General features: G+C 40.9%; 1 protein-coding gene across 1 annotated transcript; it reads left to right on the forward strand.

The window, feature by feature from the left end:
* Positions 1 to 6,311: 6,311 nt before the first annotated feature.
* rab34b (RAB34, member RAS oncogene family b) lies at positions 6,312 to 14,327 on the forward strand. Its single transcript, XM_034140256.1, has 10 exons — positions 6,312 to 6,359; positions 6,888 to 6,979; positions 8,960 to 9,025; positions 9,826 to 9,927; positions 10,122 to 10,186; positions 10,294 to 10,345; positions 10,435 to 10,516; positions 10,859 to 10,949; positions 11,068 to 11,175; positions 13,623 to 14,327. The coding sequence occupies exons 1-10, from the start codon at positions 6,312 to 6,314 to the stop codon at positions 13,682 to 13,684; spliced, it is 768 nt and encodes a 255-aa protein (XP_033996147.1). The 3' UTR covers positions 13,685 to 14,327.
* The last annotated feature ends 1,605 nt before the right edge of the window (positions 14,328 to 15,932 follow it).

A 15,932-nucleotide genomic window follows, 5' to 3' on the forward strand; every position in this document is an offset into this window, starting at 1 on the left:
AACCATATTTAACAAGTATGAGATTTGGTAAAAGGCCTCTCTTGGTCACGTACGTGCGTCATTGTCATGGAAACCGAACGTTGGGGCTGCAGCTGCTGACCGCTCTGAGCTCACTTTGCACTTGGACTCTGACCAGAGCACACCTTTTGCAAAACTCACCTGTGGAGAGAAAACTCTTTGAGATTCAACCTGCTGGAAAACAAAACTTCTGAGAAACGAAACTACTATAAAACAAAAGTACTGTATCCCTGATCTGCTGTGGAAAACCGGAGAGGCTGAACTAGACCCCCGGGCCCCCAGAGGAGGAGCAGCACCTGCCGCTGGCCAAAGGCCGTGATGGGAAACTACATTCAAAGTAAAAAAAAAAAAAAACGTTAAAAAATACACATTTTTTGCCTTTTAATTGTTCATATATCCCCTTAACATCTTACAAAGCTGTTTCTGTGTGGAAATTAGTGCAATATTTTTAGTTTAGAGGTGAAAAGTTCATAGAATGTTGGCATTTCTTTTGCTCAAAATCCAATTTGGAGAAAGCAGAAACTCACTCACGTTTTTTCCGTGTAAAATTAATATTTGTGGATAAGACCTACTTTTTTTTAGCACTAGATGTGTGTAATGTATTTATAAAGAGTGCAGTAATTTGAAAACACCGTTATTTTTGATTTAATTGCGAGATATCGTCGAAAAACGACCAAAAAATTACAAAAACAAAATGGCGATTGGGCCTAATTTCATAGAATGCTAAAAAATATGTCCAAGTTATGCACCATGGCAACGAAGCACAATTCCCTGCAGGGCACGTTCTTCTGTGCAGCTGCCTCCCTGAGTGTCGTTCGTTCTGATTGTTGAAGCTTTATTTATTGGAGAAATGGCTACTCCTTCTAATATATCATATTCATTACACTTTCCTTTTAACATTACATATTGAAATGGATTTTCTTGTTTAGTTTTAGAGGGGGGAGATTTGTGCGCGGTCTGCGTCCAAGATGACTAACTCCTACTTAAACTATAGGAAAAATAATTACTTATAAACTAAAGGAAAGTCTGCAAATACTGTGGTCATTTTACATAGTTACTCTGCGCAATGGTCCCATGGATATGAATGCTGCATATATAATTGAATGCACCCTCTTTTTTGGAACCAATTATAGTTTGTCCACACATAGCCTACACAGTTTTTTCTCGGGATCTGGGTCTTGCATTCCCCACAGTCAGCATTTATTTGTTTGCACATTTTGTAATGTTGCATTTTGGTTTAAAGAAGGCTTTGCTGCTGCGGAAGAAGCGGTGCGTAAAATGCGCAGAGCAAGCTTCTCCTTTACTTGTCCAACAAATATAGAGCGCTGTTTATGTGCACTTCTGTTTTATAAAAAAACCAGTTTGGAGATATTAAAATAACGAAAATAATATTGCCAATAACAAAAATCCCAATTAGCATATTTCTTGTCGTCACTGTTTATCAGAACAATAATATAATGTATTATCCCCAGTGTTATTCTAACCACAATTATGTTTTAGCAGGCTTTTAACAGGTTCTCCTGTCATGTCTTGTAAATTAAAGTCATAGTTAGGATATGCATGTGCTATTTCTTTCCTATCATCGATTATTGCTAAATAATCCCACATATTACCTGTGACTAGAAATCCTTACACTCTGAATTCCCCCCCCCCCCCCCTCTACAGGCTCTGTGAACTTCATCATGGATCCTCCTGCAGGCGATGAAGGTAATCTCCCTGTCTACAACGCTCCTGATGAGGAAGAGGTAGGTGAGGTCAGGAACGCTGTCAAGGATGAAGGTGAGTTTGCTGTCGGTTTTTTAGGTGGAGGTCATGGACTGAGGGAAGAGGAGGAGGAGGAAGAGGATTTGGAAGAGGAAGAGGAGCAGGAAGAAGAGGAGGAGGAAGAAGAGGACACTGAAGATTATTGTGGTGACAGTGATGACAGTGATGACAGTGATGACAGTGATGACGGTGATGACGGTAATCTCCCTGTCTACAACGCTTCTGATGAGGAAGAGGTAGGTGAGGTCAGGAACGCTGTCGGGGATGAAGGTGAGTTTGCTGTCGAAGACGAAGAGGAGGAAGAGGAGGAGGAAGAAGAAGAGGAGGAAGAAGAGGACACTGAAGATTATTGTGATGACAGTGATGACAGTGATGACAGTGATGACGGTGATGACGGTGATGCCGATATCGGACGTCTCCCCCCTCTCACTCAGCAATTCCCGCCGGTAAAAGTTTGGGAGGTATTGCGTGGGACCTTCACTCCAAGCTTCCTCCCTGCACATCCCTGCTCCCTCCCTTTGGATGTTGCCCCCCTAGAGGTTTCTGCACCGCGACTGGAACGTCCTGAAGAAGCTCCACCCTCAGCCCCTCCGAGATCAGGCTTCATCTTCTCCACGAAGAGGATCAGGGAAGAGGACTCCATCGACTCGGCACTATCCACATCGGGCCCCGGCTTCTCTACCAAGAGGTTCAGGGAAGATGACTCCAGGGACTCGGCACCCTCCACCTTAGGCCTCTGCTGCCCCATGGTGCCCCTTTCTGTCCAGCAGCGCCCACCCGTGACCTTTTGGCAGACATTTTGCCCTGTTGCCCCTCCGGAGGATTCTGCGCCGCAAGTGGAACGTCCTGAAGAAGCTCCATCCTCAGCCCCTCCATCGACATCAGGCCTCGGCTTCTCCACCAAGAGGACCTGGGAAGAGGCATGCAGGGAAGAGGACTTTATGGACTCGCCAACCCCCACTTCAGGCCTCGGCCTCTCCACCAAAAGGACCAGGGAAGAAGACTTTAGGGACTTGACACCCTCCAGCTCAGGCCCCTGCCCCCCCCTGGACAAGAGATACCGTCCAGAGGACCACAGGCTCCCTGAAGACAGCGACTCGGACTGAGACGGACATCTGCTGCAGGATTTGAAAACCTTTGCGTCTGGCAGGACTGATGAAGCCCCAGGCAGCTTCAAACACATCTTTCTGGGTTGGCAATAGGTCAGATCTTGCACCAGGGCTTAATTGTATTAATATGTCATTTTTCATTTCGATATTTTTTTCTTTTGGATAATAATTGATGATGGTCGATGCTCATACCAGGTTTTGTGATAGGTCAAAAATTGCATTGGGGCTTTTTATTGATATATTACTGTCTTTTTAATATTATTTGATAATGGTCAATGCTGATAGCAGAGGGAAGAGGAAGAGGATGAAGAGGACGTTGTAGACGATGGTGTATCTCTCCCCTCTCGTCCAGCATGCTCCCACCTGCAAGTATTTGCTATACTCGCTAACATAACTCTTGCCTCTATCAGGACTGATGAAGCCCCAGGCATCTTCAAACACGTCTTGCTGGGTCGATAGGTCAAATGTTGCACCAGGGCTTTTATTAATATATTACTTAATTTTTTATATCGTTTTTACTTTTGGATCAAATGTGATGATGGTCGATGCTGATACCAGAGGTAAGTTAACATGGTATGGTTGTGTATTCTTTCTTTTTAAAGTATAGATGGCTTTGCAAGACAGGTAAGTAAATCGTTTAAGACAGTGAGTGGTTCAACTAATTCAAGCACATTTACTCAAGTACTGCTCAGTTTTTTCTAGGTGCAACATATAGTGCTAAAGCAGTGACTATCACGAAAAGTCTCCAAGTCTCTTGCAGGTTTTCTAACAGGTCTCCAGCATTACCCACGCTGCATCAACCTTCCTACAAAAAGCAACTCCGTGGAATATTGAAACTCAAGGATGTTCGGACGAAGAAGATGAGCAGACCACACCAAAAGAAAGGATGACAACTGATTAAGAGCGGGGTCGTCTTTTGGGGCGTAGTAAGTGATCCCCTCACAAGGATTGTATTTATTATTGGAGTTTTATCATATTTGTCCATCATTGGAGGTTACATTTAACAGCTTGCAACAGTTCAGAGGTTGTATATTTGAGTATTTATTGTTTGTGTTTCTGTCTCACAGGGCAGGACTCCTCTTGCTGAGAGTGGATCACCAACCGATGATCCCAGAAAGACCCAGCACCACAGCAGAGCGCTCTCAGCTTAGTCCCAGACCCTGTGAGTACAGTAAGGACCTCCATGCCCTTCACCCCAGCCCCCGACAACCCCCGCTCTACCCACCAGCCGAGAGGACGAGGAGCTCCCCAGCCCGACCAGCACAGAGGACGTTGTTACATCTTCTTCTTCTTCTTCTGTGTTGGTGGGATCGGGAAGCTCCTCACACACACAGGAAGCTTTCACCACCTCCACATCTGTGCTCAGGAAACAAGAAGGAAATATTACTTTGAATGACATCTTGAATAAATAAATAAACATTTATCAAACATGATTTTGTTTGAATACTCAATTCTGATTGGTAAATTTGGACATTTCAGAGGTTAATACTCGCTAACACAACTCTGCTAAGGATCTAGTGACCCTTAGCAGAGGTGTGCTAAGAAGGATAAAGGGACTACGTGCAGTCCTATCAATCCGCAGAAAGAAGTCCGGCCGGTATAACGTCAGCTGTGGACAACAAACATTAGATTGCTTCGTCAGAAAACACAGTGGAATACTTTTTTAATATTCATTTTTATATTTGTGGAGAGCACCAAACGTTGGATTCTTGAAGGCTAAACTCTCCCGTAAAGAAAAGAGAACAAGAGAAGGAAAGAGGCGTTGGGATCCATGATTATTCTGCCAGAACTAGAGTATGATGTACTCGGGTAGAAGTACCGAAGTGTAGGAATACTCTGTTACAAGTCCCTGCATAATGTTACTCAATCACAAAAATAAACGTATTAGCATCAAAATATACATAAAAAAGTAAAAGTACTCATTATGCAGATTTCAGAATAATATAGTATATGTTTTGATTGTAATGTTTATCAAAGCTTGTAATGTGTAGCTAGTTTTTATTACTTTGTAGGCTGAAGCTTGTGATTTTACTCCAGGTTTAATTTTTTTTGTGTGTTGACTGTATTTCACATCATTAATCCAATTCTGAAAATGTACTAAAGGTACTAAATAAATGTAATGGAGTGCATGATTTAACTCTGAAAGATAGATAGATAGATAGATAGATAGGTAGGTAGATAGATAGATAGATAGATAGATAGTTACTTTATTGATCCCAATTTGGGAAATGTTTGCGTTGCAGCAGCATAAAAACCACAAGGCAATGTACATAAGAAAAATGAAGACACAGAAATAAACAGTCCAAAATATTTCAGAAATAGAAATAAAATAGCATAAAAAAGTTATGTTAAAAATTAAAAAAAAAGATATACATGTGGAAATACAAATTTCCAGTAACAAATATAAAGCAGGATATTATTTTGCAAGAATGGATTATTCAATATTAAATAGAATATGAATGTAAAATGTACAGTGGGAGTTCAAGTCCAGTTATGAAGAGAAGCTATGGAGCAGAGAGTTCTCTGCCAGCCAGAGGTGATTTGTTAGAGAGTTATTGCAGTGGGCAGGAATGTTTTCCTGTATCTATCCTTGTGACAGCGGAGCTGCAGCAGTCTGTTGGAGAAGGACCTCCGCTGGCCATAATTACACATTCAAATGAGAAGACACTTGATTTTTGGAGATACACTGATGTTGTTAATCATCAGTGAATTGTGTAGGAACACCCTGTGGCCACAGGGTAGAGCTGTTTCTCAGGTATTCACTCATACAGGGAGAATCTCATGAATTGAATGTTTGTCTGTCTGCTGTCAGTCAGCAGATTCAGTTCGGTGCTGTGAGACTCATTTTGCTTTGTTCTGGATTTATTTTCTCAGCTACCCTTGGATATAACATCACATCTCCAGGCCCAGAACACATTACCTCCAGCAGTTTAAGCTTCCAGTTTCAGGTAAAGTTGTTAAACTTACTAAAACTCTTCTGATTTTTCTGCTTTTAATTTTTTATAAATGCCTATTTTTCCTTCTCTGCTGATGCTCCATCCTGTTTGTTCAAACACACTTTGCTTCTACCACATCCTCCCTTAAACAGTGACTTATCAATACGAGAACATGTAGCGTTAATACAAATGCAAAAACAAAATACCTTTATTTTATATGAAACTTGTGCACTTTTCCGCTATGTTATGTTAATGTTAGTTCACTTTAAAATGTTTCTGATTTAATGCACAGTCTGCATATATTAATGCCAACTTTTTGATATTTGCTTTATTCCAGGAAAACTTGGAAGACCTTATCAATCTTCCCTGGTTTGTGTGTGTGTCTTGAAGTGAATGAAAAGTGGGCTTGCTGTCAGTGAGCTTGATAACCTGAAGGCGTGTTTGTGTGTGTGTGTGTCTGTGTTCATTGATCAACTGCAGCAGCATGTTACCACCTGTGAAGAAGGACCGGGTCATTTCTCACCTTCCACATGTTAGTACCTACCCCACACACACACACACACACACACACACACACACACACACACACACACACACACACACACACACACACACACACACACACACACACACACACACACACACACACACACACACACACACACACACACACACACACACACACACACACACACACACACACACACACACACACACACACACCTCTAACCGTGTTAATATTAGTGATGAGGTTATTTTGGCCTAAATGCATCTCTTTGTTTCTCTGAGATTAGGCTGCACATTTTGAAAATGCTGCTGTCCTCAGAAAATCTTATTACCTTTAGTTATATTTAAGTTATATTTAAGAAATAAACAAGGACTGTTTTCATGGCTCTTTTAAGGCTTATTCATGGTAATTAAGGTTTTCTCTGGATGGCAACAATGTAGAGAAAGGCAGAGACGATTTCACTTTGTGATATTCTGGCTGCTTCTTTTTAAAAATCCACTTTGTCTTTCACTGTCCAATGTGCTCACTTCCATAAGTCGCTTTTCTTCACAGTGTTTCAGTACAAATGCAGCGCTGCACACCAAAGATGGCTTCCACCCTCAGGTGAAGGCTGCCTGCCAGGTTCAGAGGACGGACTCAGTGAGGTGAGATCAGAAGAAGACACAAGTTCCCCCATCCTGCAACTACACACTGTTTAAAGTAAATGAGTTAGTAAGGGCAGGGCACTTTAAGTCACGCTATGTCTGCTGACCACGAGCCTGACTTCTAACTCTATTGATCTGGAGTGTCTCTGTAATAGATAAAGCCGGTGATATTTCTTAAAGGTGGGGTAGGTAATTCTCTTCAGAAACACTTTTGTTATATTCCATGGAATGCTCTTACAGTTTTTCTCGATTGCTAACACACATTGTTTTTTTAATTGCTCAGTTTCTCAGAACACTAAACACAATTCACAAAACCCCACACCCAAAGTGCAAAACACCTCATTTCTACTGCTAAATGAAGAACTGCACTCAAAACTACATAAACACTTACCAAATGCAAACTTTTGCACCAAATATAACACACCAAATTTGACCACCCAACTACACACTGCTGAGCATAATCTAAAGCGCTTTCATCCTGTATGGGCTATGCTCTGTACATAGAGGTTTCTGCAGAGAAAGATTGCTTTATATACAGAAATACAGTAAATGAAGAAATACAAATTAGTTGTTGAAAAAAATCACATTTTATTCAAAAATAACATTGTGCAACATGCATCTCAGCACAGAGTTACTATGCTTCGGATCTCTCTAAGTGTGATGCATTGTTTGCCAAAACCCAGTTTGTAACTGCTGCTTCCTGTGCCTCATTGAAAATCCTTAGCCTTCCACCTGCACATCTTTTTCTCAGTCCTTCAGATAAACAACAAAGATATACTTATGTGGTTGGTCAGTGTCTGCGCTGCATAAAAGTAAGTTTACCACAGTACATTGTGCAGGATTTCTGTACAGTTATAGTATGCATAGATTAGGCTGAACCCTCTGTCCAGCCTCTCTCATCGTCACACCATGGTTGATAACATTTCATTTCATTAGAGAGTATTCTTCTTTGTCCATGTCCTCTCCCTCCAGCTCTACCTCTCATTCTTCCTCCTCTCACTCTCAGCCCAGCTCTTCCTCTTCCTCTTGCTTCCATGTTGGCTTCCATTGTTGCTGTAAGAAAGTACTCACCTGTGGTCTTTTTATAGTGCTAACATCCTGATTGATGAGCCAACAATTATGCTATCAGGTGTTTGGTCAGGTGGAACGTGTTTCTTGATCATTGGTCCATGTGTGAGGCATTTTGAATATCAGTGTTTTAAACCAGCTAACACGTGACTTCATGTCAGATTCTTGTGTCTTACGTTAAGAAACGTGTGCAGTGGTTTGCAAAAAGTGCCATGTTGATTTGCAAATTGTGTGAAAAGCTGAAAACGTGTTTTGGAGATTTGAGCCGATGTTTTGCTCTTTGAGTGTCAGTTAAAATAATTGAGCTTTATGTATAATTTTAGTGTGTTAGCAATCGAGAAAAACGGTAACATCCCGATAGCAATGAATACATGAAATGCTTTGACAATAAATACATTAAAACAATTCATCTGTGGAAGCCGTGGCGCTGTAAAAAGCACGACCAATCATCTGAGCTGGCCCTGCTAAAATAACTGGATGGCCTACCTGCCTGTCAGCCTTCCATCGGGGCACAAACTTATCTCGTGCCCTCATTGGTCATGTGCGCGTTGGTGTGTGTTGGAGGAGGGGCTCTGTAAGGAAGTCTGAAGGAAGGGGCAGATTTTTTTCGGCTACGTACTTTCAAATTCTGGCGCACTCGAGCTGGTTTCTCCATTCTTACCTACATAAGAATCACATAAAACATTTGATAAGTGCATCTCTCAATACTTTACAGCTGTTACACTCATAAACCTTAACAAACTTATCACAAATTTGACTCATAAAGCTGTTTTGGATTTGCATCAAGGGGTCTGGGCGGAACCTTTTTGAAGGGGTAAAATGATGTCCGCATGTTAATAATCATGTTGCTGTTACTGTGTGTTTCATGCTGTTGTGGGGTCATGAATGACTGTTTTGTCTTTCTGTTGCCAGCTTTAATCTTGCCAAGGTCATCGTAGTGGGAGATGTTGCAGTTGGGAAAACGTGTCTGATCAGCAGGTGAGAAGAAGTCATGAATAATAAGATCCATTAAAGGATTATGTGGTATTACATTTTTTATTGAAATGTGATCTGATTTTTATTATGAAAGCATTACTTGTTCAAGCCTCTCCTCAGTAGTGCTGAAGGGCATCATTACAATGTCTTCAACAAAAACATGGCTGAACCTAATCAAATTTAAACTGATTTGATAGAGATGATGCAATTTAACATTGTTCCAAAACAGAGCATGAAACTTATGTGAGGCACATAATGTTTATTACTAACGTTACTCTTGTCCCTAATTGAGTTATACGTTGATGTTCTCTTTTTGATAAACACAAAAATCATTTCATAGACCTATTACATTTCTAAGTTATAGATGAGTGATCTCATTATGCTTATTTGACCTTTTTGCTTAATCATTGAAGTGCTGGAAATCTGCCAGCTAAAACAAAGAAACTTACTTTTTTTGATACATTTTACTTATGCACTACTTGCCACAAAACTTTGCCAATGAAAATATAAACCAAGGCCCTTTCAGTCTTTGTGTGCGATTAATTGTTTCCTTTTGAAGGAATTTGAACCAGTGACAAGCTTTTAGAAAAGAAAACGTTATAGAAGTAGCCAATTGTAGCTGATGTTCTTGTTTGCTTATGTAGATTTTATCGAGGCATCAGTTTCAAATTGAGACATATCACATAATTTCTGACAATTTATAGACCAAATGATTAATCAAAAACAGTTAACAGTGGAGAAATAAATTGCTAATAAAAGACATTGATGATTGTTGGTTCTCTTTCCCTCTGCGCTCCTTTAAGGTTTCGTAAGGGTGCGTTTGATAAGAACTACAAAGCAACTATAGGGGTGGATTTTGAGATGGAGCGCTTCGAGGTGCTCGGTGTTCCCTTCAGTCTACAGCTGTAAGTATGTCACTACAAAACAGACTAAAAAACCAACTACCTCACTGCACTGACTGAGCATCAGGGTCAACAAGCTCTCAACAAGTTTGACCTTGACATTATAACCTGTTCATGACTCTTAACTCAACGTGAAGGACTCACTTGTTGCTTAATATTCCAACACCACAATCAAAGCTGCATCTGATCCATTTCAGGTGGGACACAGCGGGTCAGGAGCGCTTTAAATGCATCGCTTCAACATATTACAGAGGAGCACAAGGTGAATGAAGCTCTACAGCACACTGTTACATATCTCATGATAGAGTATTGTGTATATTCTCTCACACACAAACACCTTTTCATTGTTTGTACTGCTTGTCTCTCCAGCCATTATAGTGGTGTTTGACTTGAGCAGTGTCAGCTCTTTAGCACATGCCAGGTAAGAAATAATGATCAAATTATTGTACCATTAAAATACAAGTTGAGGCTGAATCACAAGTGTGTATGTGTGTGTGTTTGTGTGTGCAGGCAGTGGCTGGAGGACGCCATGAAGGAAAATGACCCCTCCAGTGTTTTACTGTTCCTTGTCGGCACCAAGAAGGACCTTAGTGTGGGTGCAAGTATTCCAAAAACAAGACTGTTAATTAATAAGTGGATTGCCAACAACAACAAAAACGGCAACAATGAAATACAAATTTGAAGATTTGTTAATGGTATGTTTTAATGTTATTTTAATGGCTGGTGTGATTTTTCCTATAATATAAATTAAAGATTTGGCATTTTGTCAACTCCTATCAAAATCAGCCAAATACGTTTCTGTTGATTGACGAACCATCGAATCAACTCATCAGTTTAGCTCTGAATATGTAAGCAGATTATCAACCTGATTCTATAGTGCCTTCAGTCTATTGTTCCCTGTTACATTGCCTCCTCTCTGTCTCTCTCTACTCAGTCTCCTGAACAGTTGTCTCAGATTGAGCAGGAAGCCATCAGACTCTCTGAGGAAATCAAAGCCGAGTACTGGGCTGTGTCTGCCAAGTCAGGTGGGATTCAGTCACACATCCCATAATCTGTCACCCCTCCATCCCTTCATCCCTTCATGCTTTCATTTTCTGTCTTTCTCTCTCACTAAACTCTTTCCCCGTCTCTTCATCGTCTCAGGAGATGGTGTCATGAATTTCTTCTTCCGTGTGGCCTCTCTGACTTTCGAGGCTAACGTGTTGTCTGAGCTCGAGAAAAGTGGTGCGAGAAACGACGGTGACATTATCAGTAAGTCAGTTTACTCAATCAAGTCTCATTATTAATAAGCCAGCATCATACTAACAACTTTTTATTTTATTCAATTACAAACTAGTTCCCCAATTATTATAGATTCTATTATATAGAATAGAATTGGAGGGATGAAACCCTCTTTAATGGTCACACATGCAGAGCACACAGCACACACATAGGGGCGTTCACACCAAGTACTTTTCACACCAAGTATAGTGGCGGTTTCTCAATGTCGAGTAAGCCTGCTGCAGAGCCACTATTTCAAGTATACTACGTCATCGAGTGGCCGAAGGACTGTTTAAATGCATGTTAAATGCCCAGCATTCGGCGCCACTCGATGACGTAGTATACTTGAAATAGTGGCTCTGCAGCAGGTATACTCGACATTGAGAAACGGCCAGAGACATTTGTTCTCTGCATTTAACCCATCCTAGTACCAGGGGTCTAGTAGGAGCAGTGGGCAGCTATTGTACAGCGCCCGGGGAGCAATGGGAGTGAGGGGGTTGTCCGGTGCCTTGCTCAAGGGCACCACGGCAGGGCCTAGGAGGTGAACTGGGACCTCTCCAAGTAGCAAGTCCACACTCCATATTTTAAGTCTGTTCGGGGACTTGAACCAGCGACCCTACGGCTCCCAGTCCAAGCCCCTACTGACTGAGCCACTGCCGGCATTGCTCAGGCATCTGTGCCTCTTAGATGTTAAGACAACAAATCTATGATAAAAACATAACCAACCATGTCTTACCCCATCTACATATACACATTTGTTTTGTAGATGTTAATTGATTAAAAAAAAAATCATACGCATACAGTATTTCTACAAATTGAGTATTACATTTGAGGCTACTCAAAAAGCAGTAGTTCATGGATTTATTGGGGCTATTTCCAGCTGCAGATTAATATCAATTTAGTAATAAGTGTCCGCCAAATTTGTTTTGTTTGTAAACTCGTAAAGTTAAAGGTGAGCTGCGTTTGTTTTGAAAAAAAAAAAAAGTTCTGTTTTCATTCAGTGCTTCCTACCAACTCACATTGGGTGTTTCTTTGAGGTTAAAACAATGTCAAATGCCTTTCTCAGGAAGAAACTGCAAAGCTGAAATATTTCAAACTTTACGTCGTTGACATCCACGTTCACTTGCTAGCAGTTTTATTTTTCCCTCCTGTTCCTCACACTGTCAGTCAGTGAAACAGCGTGAACAGGGACAGGAATGTGTATCGTTTGCATGAAACAGAGGCTCACTTGTGAAGACTGTGTTCTTTCTGAGAGTGCTGCTTGTAATGAAATGACTACATGTGCCCTCTTATCAGCAGTTGAGCCACAAAAGGATGTTTCTTCTTAGATATTTTACACATACTATTACTGAAACCTAATGAAATGTGCCTTTAGATCAAAGTAGAGATGTCCCGATCCGATCACGTGATCGGGGATCGGAGCCGATCACGTGATTTTCAAAAGATCGGAATCGGGAGAAAAAAATCGGGGATCGGGATTTTTTTTTTTTTTTTTTTATAACTTTTTATTTTTTTATTTAATGTTACAAAACAAAAATGACCATGTTCACGTCTTAAAGTCATCCTGAGGCCTTAGTTTTGGTTTAAAATTACACAACATCATGTATGTGTTGCTTCTTTTGGGCTTGTTTTCATAGACCTGGTTGCTTATTTCTCTCAAATCTGGCAACAGAGTGGGCAGGGCGCAGTGTCTAATAAGCTAACAAGAGGCTACGTTCAGCTGGTGCCTCGGGAGTCGGGACAGAGAGTTTGGAAGTATTATAAAATTGAAAGCGAAGGCAGTGTAACAGCCATATGCAATGTTTGCAAGGCGGAGGTTCCGCGTGGTGGAAAGAACAGAGCTACGTTCAACACGACCAATCTAATACAAACACCAACAACAACACGACGAGTACACAGCGGCCACTCAGGTAACGGCACTGAAACAACCGACATTTTCAGAGACTTTTAAAAGGAAAGAGAAACTACCCCAGAACAGTGAAAAGGCCAAAAAAAATAACAGCCAAGATAGCTGAATTCATCGCGTTGGATGACCAGCCGTTATCTGTTACCTTTTTTTTCTCTTAATGCATTGCATAAAGATCGGATCGGGAAAAATCGGTATCGGCAGATTGTCAAAATCAAATGATCGGAATCGGATCGGGAGCAAAAAAAGCTGATCGGGACATCCCTAGATCAAAGGGAACAAAGTCAAGAGAAAGACACTTCTATTCTTTCATTCTAATCCCTTTTATCATCTTGTGACCTACTTCATCAGAAATATAGTGAAAATAAGTATCCCAATACTCCTAAATGCACCAGTGTGGCTTTTATGTTTCTAGAATTCATTGTTGGTACAGTATTATACAGCTCTATCATTCAAACCCTTTCTGCTGTATCTCACATTGTTCCCTTTCAAGCCAAATCAATTGTTTAATTTGAATGTGTGTTCCTCCCAGGACTCACAGACGGCACAGAGGCCGATCGGACACCAACCAAGAGGAAATCCAACTGCTGCTGATCAGAAAATGGCCGCCTGGATACACTGTACTGAGCACACAGCAACACATGACGGCACAGAGGAGGGGGAAATCAGACTGAAATATGGACTCACCATGCACACTGTGGATATAATGAACAGACCGCCTTATATAAAGTGATGAAATAACTAAAACGTGTATTTGTGTTGCTCTCAGATGGCCTGAGAGGAGGTTGTATATAATGATTTCTAAGTTAAGACAACAAGAAGTCCTCTCAGGAATGTTTGTACTGCTGGATGGAGTTACACATTTGAAAGCTTTGTAATATGCTTGTTGAAGATTACTCTTCTTTTGTTTAACTGCACTTGCTTTTATAAACACGTGTCTCCTTACCAGGCCACATGTTTTTTGGAGAGAATGTCAGTGCCAGACTCGAGTGCATTTATTTTGTTTCCTCGCCGTCATGTGTCTGTGTTGCTAATGTGAAGCCTGCGCCAGCACACATGACCGCAGTCATACCCACAACGCATCTCTCTCCTCTGACATAAGGGTTCTCATGATCTTGAAAATGGAGGGATTGTTTTCATAAATGCAAGCAAACAGGAAGTTGCATCTGAAGATAATTGATTTGCTCGCTCAGTTTTGTCAGACTGCATTTGTTCTTATCTGGAAACAGACAGTCTTTAATTACAGCTCATGGATTATGACTTGTAAATAAATTGGTTCTATCACCGTTTTGTCTTTTTGTTCAAGTAGAAAAGCTAAATAGCCGAACGAATGGTAATGTTTTGGAAAATGTGTCACATTCTGTTCCCAGCTAATCACATTTCCACACACACACAGATGTACATCACATGACCAGACTAAGTGTTTTCCCGAAAGTAGCATAGGCAAGACTCAGGGTTTAATATGAACACTTTTATTAAAGGGATCACAGGTAGAAAAGGTCATCAGCAGTGCCAAAGACATCATTCCTCCTCTCTAACGAACTACCGCCAGGAACCAATCACAGCCTCGCTGAGAAAGATGCAGTATCTTAATCTGGCGGGAGACGTACAAAAAGTACTCAAAAACCATAATTACTTCAAACAAAATGCATATTCTGGGATCTTTATACTCGGCACACAGCAATATGAAGCACACCATTGAATACCAGCGCTGCCTGTTTGTACTGTGGCAGAGGCAAGAAGACATTAAAATGCATAAGTCAAGAGGATGCAGAGAAAAACTTGCGCACGACGACCACGAGAGATTCAATGTTTTTTTTTTACGACAATATATTCCTTTTACTGAAATAGCTGCGTGTGTTATTATACACAGAAAGATATACACGCAGTGGCAAGTCAGTGTGATGGTAGCCAATACGCTGAGAGACATTTCATCCACTGACGCAACTTAATTTTACTGCTGGGAGTGAATTACAGCAGAAATGTATCACATCCTGTGGTGGTGGCACACTTCAAACCCCAGTGTCACACGTGAAATACTCACTAAACATTAAAAACCCAAGGGATTCAAATTGGAGCCAACTTAAAGAAATGACGCTCTGACACAGACATGATACTGACTTCCACTTGTTACTAAAAATCAATTGTTTAATAAATGACTGTTTCTTCACTTTCTCACATAGAAGTCCTCTCAACAACCACTGTTACCTCCAAAGGTGCATGTTGTTAGTGTCAATAGGCGTCAACAATACAATAGAGGCTATCTACAGGAGCCAAACACATAGGCAGTTGATCAGAATACAGCATGTGGTGGAGACAGACAACTAGCAGTATTTCATGTTAGAGATAAACTCAGGGGACATGAGGGTTTCTCCTTGATTTAGATTTTTAAATCAGCCTCAACACTCACATTCTACGTGTATGTGTGTTTGTGGTCACAGGTGTGGTTGTTTTAACAGATGTGAAGAGCGGAGGCTTGAGATTCAAACAGAAAAAAAACTGTTTTTATTCATTGTGACGCATTCCATACAAAAATTAAATGTCCTGATTGGCTTGGCAAAGCTCTCTTTTGGCAACTGCTCGCAAAAATCCACTAACCACTTATAGAGGGAAAGTGGGTTTTTGAAGATGAGACTGTGCGCCTCTGTCAAAACCATTCATAGATTAAACTAAAAGCAATCGCTGAAGTAAAGAAGGTAGGGCAGCTTGTGTGACATTGTCTGTGTAGGTCCATATCCTATGTGTAACTGCTGTCTGATATTTCAAGTTTCTTTTTTTTGCCATTGTACTGACTTTATGCGTAACGTATACAGTGTTACTCTGACTGTACAGAATACTAAGC

The sequence above is a fragment of the Trematomus bernacchii genome, unplaced genomic scaffold (genome assembly GCF_902827165.1).
Source record: "Trematomus bernacchii unplaced genomic scaffold, fTreBer1.1, whole genome shotgun sequence".
Lineage (NCBI taxonomy): Eukaryota > Metazoa > Chordata > Actinopteri > Perciformes > Nototheniidae > Trematomus > Trematomus bernacchii.

Bases quoted from the DNA above. Each gene is read 5' to 3' on its own strand.
- rab34b (XM_034140256.1), top strand. From the start codon at position 6,312: ATGTTACCACCTGTGAAGAAGGACCGGGTCATTTCTCACCTTCCACAT. The intron at 9,026-9,825 runs GTGAGAAGAAGT...CGCTCCTTTAAG, and splicing joins AAAACGTGTCTGATCAGCAG to GTTTCGTAAGGGTGCGTTTG. The intron at 10,346-10,434 runs GTAAGAAATAAT...TTGTGTGTGCAG, and splicing joins AGCTCTTTAGCACATGCCAG to GCAGTGGCTGGAGGACGCCA.